Source organism: Hemitrygon akajei, chromosome 32, assembly GCF_048418815.1.
Source record: "Hemitrygon akajei chromosome 32, sHemAka1.3, whole genome shotgun sequence".
NCBI classification, from domain to species: domain Eukaryota; kingdom Metazoa; phylum Chordata; class Chondrichthyes; order Myliobatiformes; family Dasyatidae; genus Hemitrygon; species Hemitrygon akajei.
The window spans coordinates 38,309,658-38,324,207 of NC_133155.1; the positions used below are offsets into that span (position 1 = coordinate 38,309,658).

The 14,550-nt window shown below is 40.1% G+C and overlaps 1 protein-coding gene across 4 annotated transcripts in view; it reads left to right on the forward strand.

Annotated features, from left to right (window-relative positions):
• Window positions 1–14,550, forward strand: part of LOC140719771 (adhesion G protein-coupled receptor B2-like) — a 1,068,758-nt gene that overhangs the window by 252,229 nt on the left and 801,979 nt on the right. For all 4 annotated transcript variants that reach the window (XM_073034634.1, XM_073034637.1, XM_073034636.1 and 1 more), the window contains one exon: window positions 12,518–12,682. In XM_073034634.1, the coding sequence (XP_072890735.1) occupies window positions 12,518–12,682 (165 nt within the window). The remainder of the gene's footprint in view (window positions 1–12,517; window positions 12,683–14,550) is intronic.

Below are 14,550 nucleotides of genomic sequence, written 5' to 3' on the forward strand. Positions count from 1 at the left end.
CTACCACTCTCTCAGTAAAGAAGTTCCCCCTCGTGTTACCCCTAAACTTTTGCCCCCTAACTCTCAACTCATGTCCTCTAGTTTGAATCTCCCCTGCTCTCAATGGAAAAAGCCTATCCACGTCAACTCTATCTATCCCCCTCATAATTTTAAATACCTCTATCAAGTCCCCCCTCAACCTTCTATGCTCCAAAGAATAAAGACCTAACTTGTTCAACCTAAAAAGCCACCCCTTACACATTCTACAAATTCTTCCATAATATGTCAACGTAACTATTATTAGAGTTCACTCCCATTCATTTCTCCCACACAATCTATTACTATTTTTCTTTTAAATAAACTTGGTTCACTTTTTATTTGTGGCTATTTGTTTTCCCTTCCATGAAATCAAAGTATTTGTTTGATTCTCTGCTAATTCTTTATTCTCCCTGATGTTTATCTGTAAGGAATTATGTTTGCCTGTCTTCTGTCATACCTTTCAGTAAAACTCCCTAAACTCATAAATAATTCATTCCTAATGCCTTTGTAGTCTTTATTTTAGATTTTGGACTATAGCTTTTCAGTTTCAAAGGATACAGAAATACCTTTTGTTATGCCCAAGCAAATCATTCCTACTATTCCTCTCATGCTACTCATTGGTGGAAGACAATACTATATGGTGAAGGCAGCATAGAGAAGCTCTTCTGGTTTTTGGATATTGAGCGTAAGGCTCATTCTCATGGAAATGAGTCAATAATGCCTCCAAACCTGGCCTTTCACTCTGGCACTGGGTATGCATCATAGTCGCTGACTCTTACACTCATGTAATAGCAGTTTGCTGAAAAGCTTTAACCAAGAAATTACAGAAAACTTCCATGCTGTCAATTTTGAATGACTTTGGAACCAAAAACTAAACATTTGAAATAAAAGTGGAAAATTATGTAAATATTCAACAGATCATGTGAGATTTATGGAAGAAGTATTAACATTTCAGTTTGGAGAAAATCTCTGCAACTTAAAATGAAGTTGTTTTACTTTGTTTCCTAGTACAGATGAAAAATCACCAACCTGAAGTATAAGCTCTGTTTTTCTTTCCACAGATGCTCTTGAGTGTTTCCAAAATTTTCTGCCTCAACTAGATGTGTTTTGTGGACCGTTGTCTTGTGGAATTGATGCCAGTATTTTCATTTCAAAGTAGAAGCAGTTGGCAGGATCATCTGAACTGTAAAAAATAAAGTGGCCTTGGAAATAGCATTCAATTTGTGTCACTTGGAATTCTTTAAATAGTATCTTGAAAACAGGCTTCACCCTACATTGTTAGTCTGCATCAAAAGTGCTGGAGTTTGATGTCTTCAGAAGAAACAAAAATCACCCAACAATGCAGCGCCTGTATTTATATGAATATTTTACCTCAATACACTGCCATGGTGTTTGATATGAGGTTCTCTTTAGAATGGATTGAGTGTTACAGTAATGCTGTAACTCACCTCCAACACATTTCTCACTGGAATGGAACCTATACCTGCAGTGCTAATGTCTAACCTACATTGTCTCCTCTCCACAGACAGCCAGTCAATCCTCATTGTTTAAGCTACAGATATAAGTGATGCTTATAGATGCTTATAGAACATAGAACAATACAGCACAGTACAGGTCCTTCGGCCCACAATGTTGTGCCGACCCTTAAACCCTGCCTCCCATATAACCCCCCACCTTAAATTCCTCCATATACCTGTCTAGTAGTCTTTTATGTGCATATAAAATACATGTGCATATTTGGATGCTAAGTTCTTGTCATTGTGGCTTGATTGTCAAAGACAAGAGAATGGACCTTACATTTAACATCCACAAAGCAAAAGTCCTCTACCAATTTGCAGCCAACACACAACAGCATCTTTCAACAATAAATGCTCACTGCAAGAATATAGAAAATTAAGATCACTTACCCACTTACCACATGACTAAATCCACCCCCCCGGCAACCACTACTTTCAACACTACCACAGAATTTGCTGGACTGAAGAAAGGGGTGGGTGAAGATCAAGACAAATGTCTTTGTATTAGAGATTACCTACAGTAGACAGTTGTAAGTACTGGAGAGATAATATTAATGCACTTGATGGATAAACAATCCAATTTTAGTGTTCTCTTCTAGTCAAAATCTCCAACACTGAAGCTCTTGATACGTTTTGTCATTTTGTTGGACAAGTCAGGTCATTCACATGTTGCTCCATTATGGAAACAGATTACTAGGTGAACAGAAGTAAAGATTCAAGGATATTTTCAAAGCCTTCATGAAAAAAAATGGAACATTACTTCCCACCCCTCTCCCAGCAACCATTGGACCCTAAGCCCTAGATGGAGGAGGAGAATTCATAATAGAATCAGACCCTTCAAAGGAAAATCCAAAATCCCAACTTAAGAGACAAGATGAACACCACACCTCTGTTCTCCTCTGCGAAAGATTCTGTAGTTACATCAATAATTTCAGGACCCACAATCAGTGAAAGAATCAAAGAATATTAAAGGTATTTGACATTTCTGTGGGATAAATAGAAAAGAATGTAAGTAGAACATAAGATGATTGCAATTATGAGCCTTTGAAGGTAAACATATTATTCTTTTGGACAGAGATTAAAAAAATATGCAGTCACCAGAAAGACTCATAGTGGTCACTTTATTACATACAGGAGTAACCCAATAAGGAAGTCAGTAAGTGTATGTTCATGCTCTTCTGCCTCTGAAGCTGCTTCCAGGTTCAATTTGTTTTGTATTCAGAGATGTTCTTCTGCACATCACTGTTGTAACACATGGCTGTTTGAGTTACTGGCATCTTTCTGTCATCTTGAACCAGTCTGGCCATTCTCCTCTGATCTCTTGCATTAACAAGGCCTTTTCACCCACAGACTGCTGCTCACTGGATGGTTTTTGTTTCATGCACCGTCCTCTGTAAACAATAGAAGCTGTTATGCATGAATATCCCAGAGATCAGCAGTTTCTGAGATACTCAAATCACCTAGTCTGGCACCAACAATCATTCCATAGTCAATGTCACTAAGATCACATTTCTTTCCCCATTCTGATATTTGTTCTGAACAACAACTGAACCTTATGTATATAAACATGCGTTCATCGTTGCTGCCACATGATTAGCTGATTAGATATTTGCATTAATAAGTAGATGTACAGGTGTACCTAATAAAGTGGCCAGTGAGTGCATGTCTGTCTCTGATCAGTAGCTGTTTTTCAGGATACAGTATAATTAAAACAGTAATGAATGGTTCAAAGAAAGGTACTGCAATAATAAAAGGAAATGTCAATCATCACCTCCATAGGAGAAATCAATCTGATATTATCATTCAAAAGAAATAAATATATACAAACTGAAAATGCCAAAAACACTCAGTAGAAGAAACCGAGCTAACATTTCAGATCAGAGACCTTTTGTTGGAATTGTAACAAAGAGAGATCAAGCTAGTTTCAAGTAACAGATAAAGTTGGGATGAGTGAGTTGCATAAAGGGACGATCTGATTGAAACACATAAGATTGCAACAGTATAATGCATTATGAGCTCATTCCACACGTCTGCTACTTTCTGTATGAAAAAATTGCCATGCATGTTTTCTTTAAATCTTTCCCCCTCAATTCAAATTTACAAACTCTAGCTTTAGACTCTCCTACCCTTGGAAAACGACAGTGACCATTCACCTTATCAATGTCCTCTTGATTCTATGCATCTCTGTAAGGTCACCTCTCAGCCTCTTACAATCAGATTTTTTTCCAGAATCAGAATCAGGTTTTTATATCACTGGCATATGTCATGAATTTTGTTGTTATGTGGGAGTAGTACAATGCAATACTTAATAATAAAAACTCTGAATATGGTTGGTTGGCATCTATCTGTCTCAAAGGACAATGGGTGTTGACCATCATCAAGATATGGAGATCCTGAGATGCCCAGTTGTCAAGATACCCCTCTCGGCCTCACCAGTTAAGTCCAAAAGAAAGCTTATGAATCAATACGTTTGGCACCAGCTTGGCTGCAAGAGCTACCGAAAGGATGTTCAATGATTTCCAGCCACCTTAGGGACTCCACTCCAGATTTGCTGTCTGGGTTTAGTCCCATAGCCTTTATCTCTCCCGAGACTTCCACAGGGCAGTGGGACTACTTACCCATAGCTGGGGATCTGGTTCATGAGCACCAGGGAGTATCCACACACCAGTGGACCTGTGTGGATGGGCCAGATCTCCTCCCCATCTTCTATAGTTCAGCCTGAGTCTGAAAGGAGATCAATTTCTGTGTGTCACCAGCGAGGAGGCATTACATGAGGCTTGCTGTTGGGGAGGCTATGTACTGCTAGGGAGAGATTTATCCATACTGCTGTCCTTACACATTCAGTAAACATATACAGTGAAACCCCAATTTTACTCACCTCGGTTTAATGTGAATTTGGATATAACGTGATGAGTCATTGGACTCCATGTCATCCATGTCCATGTCAATCCATACTCTCCCTTCTCCAGCCATGTATCTCTTTTGCCAGTCAACTTCCCAGCTCTTGGCTTCATCCTTACCCCTCATGTCTTCTATCATTTCGAGTCACTCCCTCCCCCTCCCACTTACAAATCTCTTACTATCTCTTTTTTCCGTTAGTCCTGACAAAGGGTCTCGACCAGATGCTACCTGGCCTGCTGCATTCCACCAGCATTTTGTGTGAGTCATTGGACCTTTTTTTGCTCAAAATGGAACAAACTGCTAGACAAAGAATTTTTTTTCTGTGAAAGATAAGCTTCACACACTTGATGTGATCGAGACTAAAAGTCAAACTCAAGTCGCATGAAACCTTGGGATACTGGCAACATTTCATGGCTGGAAATCTCACGAAGAAAAGTTACGCGCATCGCTTTGCAAAGTTGAAGAAGCAGCAGGACTAAAAGTCAATCGCCTGAAGACAGCCAAATATGTCAGCCTCGATGACTCCCTGTATGAGTGGTTTATTCAACCTTGCTCAGGAGGCCTTCCAATTTCCAGTCCTATTCTCAAAGCTCAAGCCGAGAAGTTTGACAAGCAGATCAATGGATGGCTAGACTGGTTTAAATGCTGTCACAGGATTTCTCAAGTGTTAGTGTCAGGAGAAATTCGCTCAGTCAACAGTGCCGCCGCCAGCGAATACTTGGCTGAACTAAAAACTCTCTTAGACGAAGGTGACTACGTGGAAGAACAAGTGTACAACTTTGACGAAACAGGCCTCTGCTACAAGAAATGCTGGGAGAAGAGTCTGGCGCCAGCCTTTTCATCACGCCAATCCAGCACAGAAGATGATGATGACAGGCCAGATTTGTACGGCTTCACAGAGGAAGATGTGCATGAGGCAGAGAAGCTGTCTGAATGGAACAAAGAAGAGCTACACCAGTGGTACTCAGCCAATGATGAATGCCCAACATATGAGCACCTGATGGATGCCAAGATCGTCCGTAACATAACTATAGCACCGGCAGAGGCAAGTGTACCGGTTCTTGAGCCACAAGAAGATGATAATGAAGAGCCTCCACCCCCACCCACAAAAGTGTCTGAAGCCATTGAACAGCTCAAGACTAGCCTCCGTTGGCTGGAGACCTAGGAGGTGGACCACATAAAACACCTCCAACTCAGAAGCATCCTAGATTTTGCTCGCAACCAGCGACATGCTACGTTCAAGCAAGGAACACTCAATCACTTTTTAAAGAAATAAACTGTAAATGATGATTGCTAATATTCTTGAATGTTTTTATTTTTTGTTTTGTGTATTAAAAAGCTTTACTAAAAGTTAATTTGTGTTTTAGTTTCCACAGTAACATCAACGGTTTATTCGCAGATTTCTTTATTTCAGAGGTAATTTACTTGCCAGAAGGTAAACGTGCAAATAACGGGTCAAATAGGGCAAAAATAGGGGTGTTTTAGGATGTTAGGTCAACAGTGGGTCAGTTTGAACGCTGATTTTCTTGAACCCTGACTTAATGCAACCCTGCTTTTTTCACGATGACATTTTATGGACCCAAATGACCGCGTTATAACAGCGTTATATGAGTTAAATTATATAAGTAGTGCAAAAAAAAGTAGTGAGATAGTGTTCAATGTCCATTCTGATAGCAGAGGGGAAGAAGCTGCTTCTGAATCATTAAGTGTGTGCCTCAGGCTCCTGTACCTCCTCCATGATGGCAGCAATGAGAAGAGGGCATGTCCTGGGTGATGGGAGTCCTTAGTGATGTATGCCGCCTTTTTGAGGCATCACCCCTTGAAGATGTCCTGGATGCTATGGAGGCTAGTGCCTATTATGGAGCTAGCAGAGTTCACAGCTTTCTGCAGCTTCTTTCAATCCTGTGATCTTTCACCGACACCCCTACCCCTCACCAGATGGCATACAACCAGTTAGAATGCTCTCCATGGTATATCTATTGAAATTTGCTAGTGTCTTTGGTAAAATACCAAATCTTCTCAAATTCCAAATGAAACATAGCTGCTGTCATGCCTTCTTTGTAACTACACCAATTTGTTGAGCCTAGGATAGATCCTCAGAGATGTTGACACCCAAGTACTTGAAATTGCTCATTCTTTTCACTTCTGATCCCTTTATGAGGACTGGTGTGTGATCCCTTGTCTTACCCTTTCTGAAGTCCACAATCAGCTTGTTGGCAGAAGAATTGTGGGCAGAATTTGCGGACTTTGAATGCAAGGTTGTTGCTGTGACACCACTCAACTCTCACTTCTGTACACCTTCTTGTCACCACCTGAAATTCTGCGAACAATTGTGTCATCAGCAAATTTATATATGCCATTTCTGCTGTGCCTAGCCACACAGTCATGGGTGTAGAGCGAGGCTAGAACAGTAGATGAAGCACAAATCCTTGAGGTGGAACAGTGTTGATCATCACTGAGGTGGAGATGTTATTTCCAATCCGCACAGTCTGTAGTCTTCCAGTGAGGAAGCTGAGGATCCCGTTGCAGAGGCCCACTATTTGGAGCTTTTTGATTATAACTTGGGAATGATTTTGTTAACTGCTGAGATGTAGTCAATAAACAGCATTCTTCATAAATTTTAGCATTGCCCAGGTGATGCAAGGCTGCTTGAAGAGCCAATGGATTGCACCCGTTGTAGACCTATTGTGGCAATAGGCAAATTGTAGTGGGTCAAGGTCCTTGTTGACTCAGGAGTCGACTCTAGCCATAACCAACCTCTCAAAGAATTTCATTTAAAGAAAAAAAATGCCTCAACCTGTCCAGTCTCTATTAGCTACACTTTACTTTTTAAAAAATCCCCTGAATTCCCTTTAAATCTCCTGCCTCTCACCTTAAAACCATACCTCTTTGTTTTTAATACCCCCATTTTTAACACTTACCCATCTATGCCCTTATCTACTTCTAAGAGGTCTCCCCTCAGCCTCTTTTACTCCATGGAAAGCAAGTCAGGCTAGTCCAATCTCTCAACTAATTCAAATTCAGATCAGTTTATTGCTGTATTCACCAGTGTTCAATGAAATTCTTTACTACGAGATGTATTGAATAAACTGTATTTGGTGATAATAAATACAATAATCAATACAATGACAAGTGCAAACAGCAGAAAAGAGCAAAGGTTGTAGTGCAGTCTGAAGTACTGTAGTACAAAACAAAATGCTAAAATGAAAAGTGTGTATTAAGGGAGCTAAAAACGAAGATAATGAGGAAGTGGCAGCACTACTGGGAAGGGGATGTGAAATAAGTGATTGGTTTATATGTCTGGTAGCAATGGAGAAGAAGGAATTCTTAATTCTAGATGTCCTGACTTGAAAACTCCTGTATCTTCTTCCATATGATAGATTAGAGAAAAGGGAATGGCCAAAATGGCAGGCATCTTTGTCGATTCTATCAACCTTTCTGAAGGAATGCACTGTGTTGATGGACTAGATGGAAGGAGCTCCTGATGAAGTTTGAAAGAATCTTTCAGACAACTACGATAGTACTCATCTGTACACCAGGCCCAGTTTAGAGATTAGGTTATTAGGAATTATGGTTTTGAAGGCTGAGCTGTAGTCAATGAATAGCATTTTGACATATTTATTCTTGTTGACAAGATGATCCAAAGCTGAATGTAGTACAAGGAAGATGGTATCCTACTTGGACCTATTTCCCAATATGCAAATTGTAAGGAGTCTAGATTGTCTGAGAGGTTATCACTGATGTTTTGCATTACCAGTCTTTCAAAATACTTTACTTCATTATAGCCAATAGTCATTGAGACAGGACTCTGCTATTCATGGGAATTGAATAATGGAGATTTTCCTGAAGCAGATGAGGACAATAAACTGAGAGGTTGAAGATGTTAGTGAAAGCAGTGGATCATAAACACAAGAGACTACTGATGCTGGAAATCCAGAGCAACATGCAAAATGCTGGAGGAATTCAGCAGGTCAGGCAGCACCTATGGAGGGAAATAGTCAATGTTTCAGGCTGGACAGGAAGGGAGAATAAGCCAGAATAAGCAGGTATGGAGTGGGGAAGAAATACCAGCTGGCAGGTGATGGGTGAAGCCAAGTGAGGGGGGAAGGTCAGTGGGTAGGGGAGGGAGGGAATGAAATGAGAAGCTGGGAAGTCATCAGTGTAGAAGATAAAGACTGGAGAAGATGGGAGAGGAGAGTGGACCATAGGAGAAAGGGAAGAAGGAGGGGCACCAGAGGGGATAATGGTCAGATGAGAAGGGAAGGGTTAAGAGGGGAGCCAGACTGGGGAATAGAAAATGAGAGAAGATGGAAGGACAGAAATTACCTGAAGTTACTAATATTCATACCTTCAGGTTGGAGGTGACCCAGACAGAGTGTGAGGTGTTTTTTGTCCATGATGATAGCAGAGCAGGTCATATCAGATAGGAAATGGAAAATAAACTTAAATTGGGTATCCACAAGGAAGTCTCGCATGTTGTGGTGGATGGCGCGAAAGTGGTTGATGAAGCAGTCCCCAATTTATGCCGAATCTCGCCGATGTAGAGAAGGCCACATCTGGAACACTTTGTACGGTAGATGACCCCAACAGATTTACAAGTGAACTATTGCCTCATCTGGAATGGTGATGAGGGAGGAGGGGGTAAGTGTAGCACTTGTCCTGCTTGTAAGACAGTAGACGTGCCTGAGTTCTAGCCTCTAAGTTACAGTATTCTCCAAGCCTAAACACTCTTTTATGCTTTACAACATATTGTCCCAACTCCTATATCCTGACCTATGAAAATAAATAAGCCTTATGTTTTCCTTGCCAGCTTATCTGCCTATTTTCCATTTTCAGGAAGCTACTGATGAACAGATTCTCTCTATTCATCAGTGTCCCTTCGAGCCCTACTAATCAGCGCATGTATCATGGAAAACTTAACTCACTACTATTCTGAACAGATTTTGTGATTTACATACTCACTTTCAAGAACTCTTTACAGCTCATGTTCAAAGTATTATTTATATTTGCAAAGTTTGAATTTATTTGCATATTGGTGTTTGTCAGTCTTTGTTTATTTGTAGTCTTTTTGTAAAATGTTTTGTTTTTCTTCTTGTAAATGCCGCTAAAAATAAATCTCAAGCTAGTATATATTAACTTTGATAATAAATTTATTTTGAACTTTGTCAGTGTGTGTTTGCATATTTATTATAAGCTGGCACTCGCTTTTCTTATCTGCATGATGCTTTTTGTAATAGAACTCTTCAACCTGAAGAATGATGAAGGTACAGGTATTTTTACCATTCTTAATAAGTTTTATAGTATTTTCATGCTGATTCAAATAAAGAGAACTTATCTAAAACTTCAGAACTGGATTTACCTCCTGACAGTTCATGAAACCAAGCAAACCAAAACAAAAACTGCTGATCTTGAGCATCTGACCTTGACCCACTGACATTCTTCACTGCTCCTTGATTATTTGGGATAATGCATCCAAAACATCTTTTCTCCTGGAACCCAGAGAATGCAAACAATTTGGTTTCTAATGAATGCCCAATGATTGTTGCTTGAATGTTTGTAAAAGGTTTTTGATAATTCTGGTACACAACTGATCAAAGTACCTCCATCATCCATCTAAGATGAAAATTGAAGATTTTTTTCTTTGCCAGAGTTCCACATTGAAACATTTACTGCTATATAAGAACATAAGAGATAGGAGCAGGAGTAGGTCAATCGGCCCCTCAAGCCTGCTCCGCCATTCAACAAGATCATGGCTGATCCAATCTTAACTCTAGTTTTCACCGAATCCCACAAGGCAACAGTGCCAACCAACAGGGCACCATGCCGCCCATTTTATTTTATTATTAATCCCGCCCAAACCCATGTGATCACCCGGGGAAAAAAACGAGTTGCCAATTGAGGAGAAAAAATCTGGAAAATTCCTCTCCGACCCATCCAGGCTATCGAAAACTGGTCCAGGAGATCACATGGCTGATCTAAACCTAGCCTCATGTCCACTTACCTGCTCGCTCACCGTATCCCCTAATGCCATTTTTATCCAGGAAAATGTCTATCTCCGTTTTGAATTTATTGAGTGTAGTATCTTCCACAGCTCTCTGGGGCAGTAAATTCCACAGCCCCACTACCCTCTGAGTGAAGAAATTTCTCTGCATCTCAGTCCTGGAATGGCATCCCCTTATTTTAAGATTATGCCCCCTAGTCCTAGTTTCACCCATCATTGGGAACATTCTCCCCACATCCACCCGATCAAGCCCCTTCACAATCTTATATGTTTCAATTAATCAGAACGTTTATGTTAGAAATGGAGAAATGGGATAAACTGCTGGAAAGACTCAATGGGTCAAGAGCATCTACGGAGGTAAAGTGACGGATGACAGATGGAGCCATTGGTGGAGAGGTGGGGGAGGAATGGGGAAGGTAGGGACATAGGCTGGAAGGTGATGTGAAACCAGATAACTGAAGGGCAGATTGAGCCAAAAAGGAGAGGGTAAGGAATCTATATGATGAAGTGAGGGTTGTGAATGGTAAAGGTAACTAAAGAGAAAAAGAACCTAGGTGTACTGGTAGGAGTGAGAAAGGAACATAAGGGCTTTATGTTACCTATATGGGAAAACTTAATTCCATTGTGGTGTTCACATTGTAGCAGAGACCATAAGGAGAGCACTAAATGTAATAGGTGAGATTGGAAGAGGTGCACATAAATCTCTGCCTCAGTTGAAAAAGCTATTAATATACCTGGATGGTGGTGAGGAATTTGGTGTGGGAACAAGAAGCGCAACATTGATAACTAGATTGATGCTGTTTCCTGTACCCATGCAGAACTTGTCAATTTTATCACTTTTATTATCTTCCATCCTGCCTTCAAATTCACTTGTACCATGTCTGGCACTTCTTTCCCTTTTCTCTAATACTCTGACTCCATCTAAAAAGATAAACAAGCCACAAATATTTACTGAAAGGTCACGGCTATCACAATTACACCTCCTTTCAATCTATCTCCTGTAAGGATGCCATAATTTCATCTCTGTTTCTCCATCTCCACTGCATCTGTTTTCTTATATGTTTAGAAACATAGCTCCCTCTCTACCATAATTGATAGAGCCTCTGCCTCTATCTTCCCTCTCCTTTCCTTCACTTAGCTCCATCTGCTTGTACTAACGCAGACAGAATGCTGGAGGAAATCAGCGGGTCAGGCAGAATCTGTGGAAAAGAATAGAGTCAATGTTTTGTGCTGAAACCCTTATCAATATGCTAGATCCCTTTGCATGTGTATGGCCAATATCCCTTGAAACTTTTCCTATCCAAATATCTTTTAAATATTGTTATTTTCCCTGCCTCAACCACCTCCTCTGGTAGCTTACTCAAGATACATACTCACCTCTCTATCTGAAGAAGTTGCCCCATGAGAACCCCTCCAAATCTTTCCCCTCTCACTTTAAACTTGTGTCCAGAAGTTTTCAATTTTCTTTTCCTGGGAATAGAGTTGACCATATATGAAATTGTGGATGCATTAGTCAACATACGAATAACTTATGGCTATACTTTTGCATTGTATATTGCTGGTTGTCCCAACACTGTTATCTCCAAGGGTCATATTTCAAAGCCTTGGAATGGATGTGTTGCTTGATGCTCAGGCAGAGATGATGATGGATCACTGAGAGTAAGGAGGAGAGAAACAAACTATAAACAAGTGCAGCTAATAACTAACTCTAGAAGCAGGTGAAGTTGACGGTGAAGTAGACTGAAGAATGGGGTGACAACTTGAAGCAATATTTCAAAAATTTAATGGTAAGATGGCATAGGTAGGAAAGGGTTAATAGCTCTTCTGAAGTAGCAGAAAATTGAAGTATTCATGCATTTCTCTCCAAAGCAAGATTTCAATGTTTCACTTGGCTTAAACACTAGATGAGATAGTTGACTGTATTTTTGTTTTGTTTTCCCTTTGTCACTAAATTAAGTCATATTTTATCGATTTAATAAACAAAATATAATGTATGTTAGTGCAGTCTTGTTCTTCTTTTAAAGTACTTTATGATTTGTTATCAGAATTACTAACTGTTGTTTTTTTTTTCCTTTGCCAGGTGATCCTGCTGCTGAAGAATGGTCTCAGTGGAGTGTGTGTTCACTGACATGTGGAATGGGATTGCAGGTGCGAACGAGATCTTGTGTCGCCTCCCCATATGGGACTCTGTGCAGTGGTCCCTTAAGGGAAACACGAGTTTGTAATAATACAGCCACGTGTCCAGGTAACTTTTATTGTCTAGTTGAACCCTGTCCCATTGCATTGATTGCAGTGCTTAAAAATAAATTAAAATGAATTATTAAGTTGACAGAATAGTTGCTGAAAGGAATATTTATCATGTCTATGCTTTATTCTGCTGCTCTTTTAATGCAATCAAAAGTTAATCAACTTTAAAATAAATATGTTTATTACTTAAGAAAATATAGTGGAGTGAGAACTGTACGAATGTTCCTTGGCTAATAATATTGACAGTGTCTTTTTGGATGGGTTATTTTTTCATTTATAAAGAGGAAAACTGTATAACAATCACATGGTTTATTGTGATACAGCTATATCATCCTGTCCTGAATTTTACACTGCAGTACCACAGTTACTTTTAGCAATAAATTTGATCAGACCTGATCAGATATGTGTTGATCAAGTGGCTAGAATGTTTGCTCAGATTCCTAACCTCTCACTTTGGCAGTCAGAGGTACACACCTACTTCAAGCAGACTTCACATACTGGTGCCGAAGAAAAACCTGGTAACCCACCTCAATGACTATCATCCAGTTGCACTTACATTCTTAGTGATGAGGTGTTTTGAAAGGATGGTTATGATACATATAAACTCTTGCCTGAGAAGCGACTTGGATCTGCTCCAATTTGGCAACTGAAGCAACAGGTCCACAGCAGATGCAATCTCATTGGCTCTTCACTCAACCCTGGACAGCAAAGATCAGGATACTCTTTATCGACTGCAGCTCATATACCATCATCTCCTTAAAACTAATAAATAACATTCAAGACTTGGGTCTCAATACCTCCTTGTGCGATTGGATCCTCGATTTCCTAACTTGCAGACCCCAGTTAATTCATATTGGTAACAACATCTCCTCCACAATCTCAACAAGGTTGCATGCTTAGCTCCCTGCTCTAATTGCTTTACACTTATGACAGTGTGGATAATCACAGCTTCAATGCCATGGTAAAGTTTGTTGACATCATACTATCATAGGCCAAAATAAAAGGTGGTGATGAATCAGCATGTAGGAGGGAGATTGAAAATCTAGCTGAGTGGTGCCACAGCAACAACCTCTTACTCATTGTCAGATAGATCAAGGAGCTGAATATTGACTTCAGGAGGAGGAAACCAAAGGTCCACTAGCCATTCCTCATCAGAGGATCAGAGATGCAGAGGGTTAGGAACTTTAAATTCCTTGGTGTTATTATTTCAGACGACCTATCCAGAGCCCAGTATATACTGTAAGTGCAATTACAAAGAAAGCACAGCAGTGTCTCTACTTCCTCAGGACTTTGTGAAGGTTCGGTATAGATGATGCCAGTGACTAATGCGACCAGTGGCAACATCTTGCAGACAGTTCACAAATGTCCTTCTTCTTTTAAATATACTTCTACAACTAATCTGTATGTGATTGGAGCCTGTAATTTACATTTTGATCATGTGTTTTGGAGCCTAATGAGTGATCTGGCACTTTTGCTATCTCTGAGACAATCTGGTGTGGTTGAGAGCAAGGTTGACAACGGAGTGTGCAGCATAATGGTGGAGTGTGAACACATGTTCTGCTCTAATTCTTCAACAACTCGCTGATGAAAGCATTGAGCAAGATTGAAATCAACGAGGATGAGAGCGGAAGAAAAGCGGGTGTTCAGCACCATCTGCCTGCCTTCTATCTGCATTCGACTAGTCCCTCAGCACTCATTCATTGTTGTCATAGAAAGCTGTCAAAGTCTCGGGTCTTGGGCAAGGTTTGATTGGCAGTTTGTGGATTGGACTTTTTGATAGGATTCTGCAGTTTATGTTATACGTGTTTCTGGTATCTGGTTATTCTTTCATTTTATTGCTAATTTGACTGATTTAGATCATGGCTG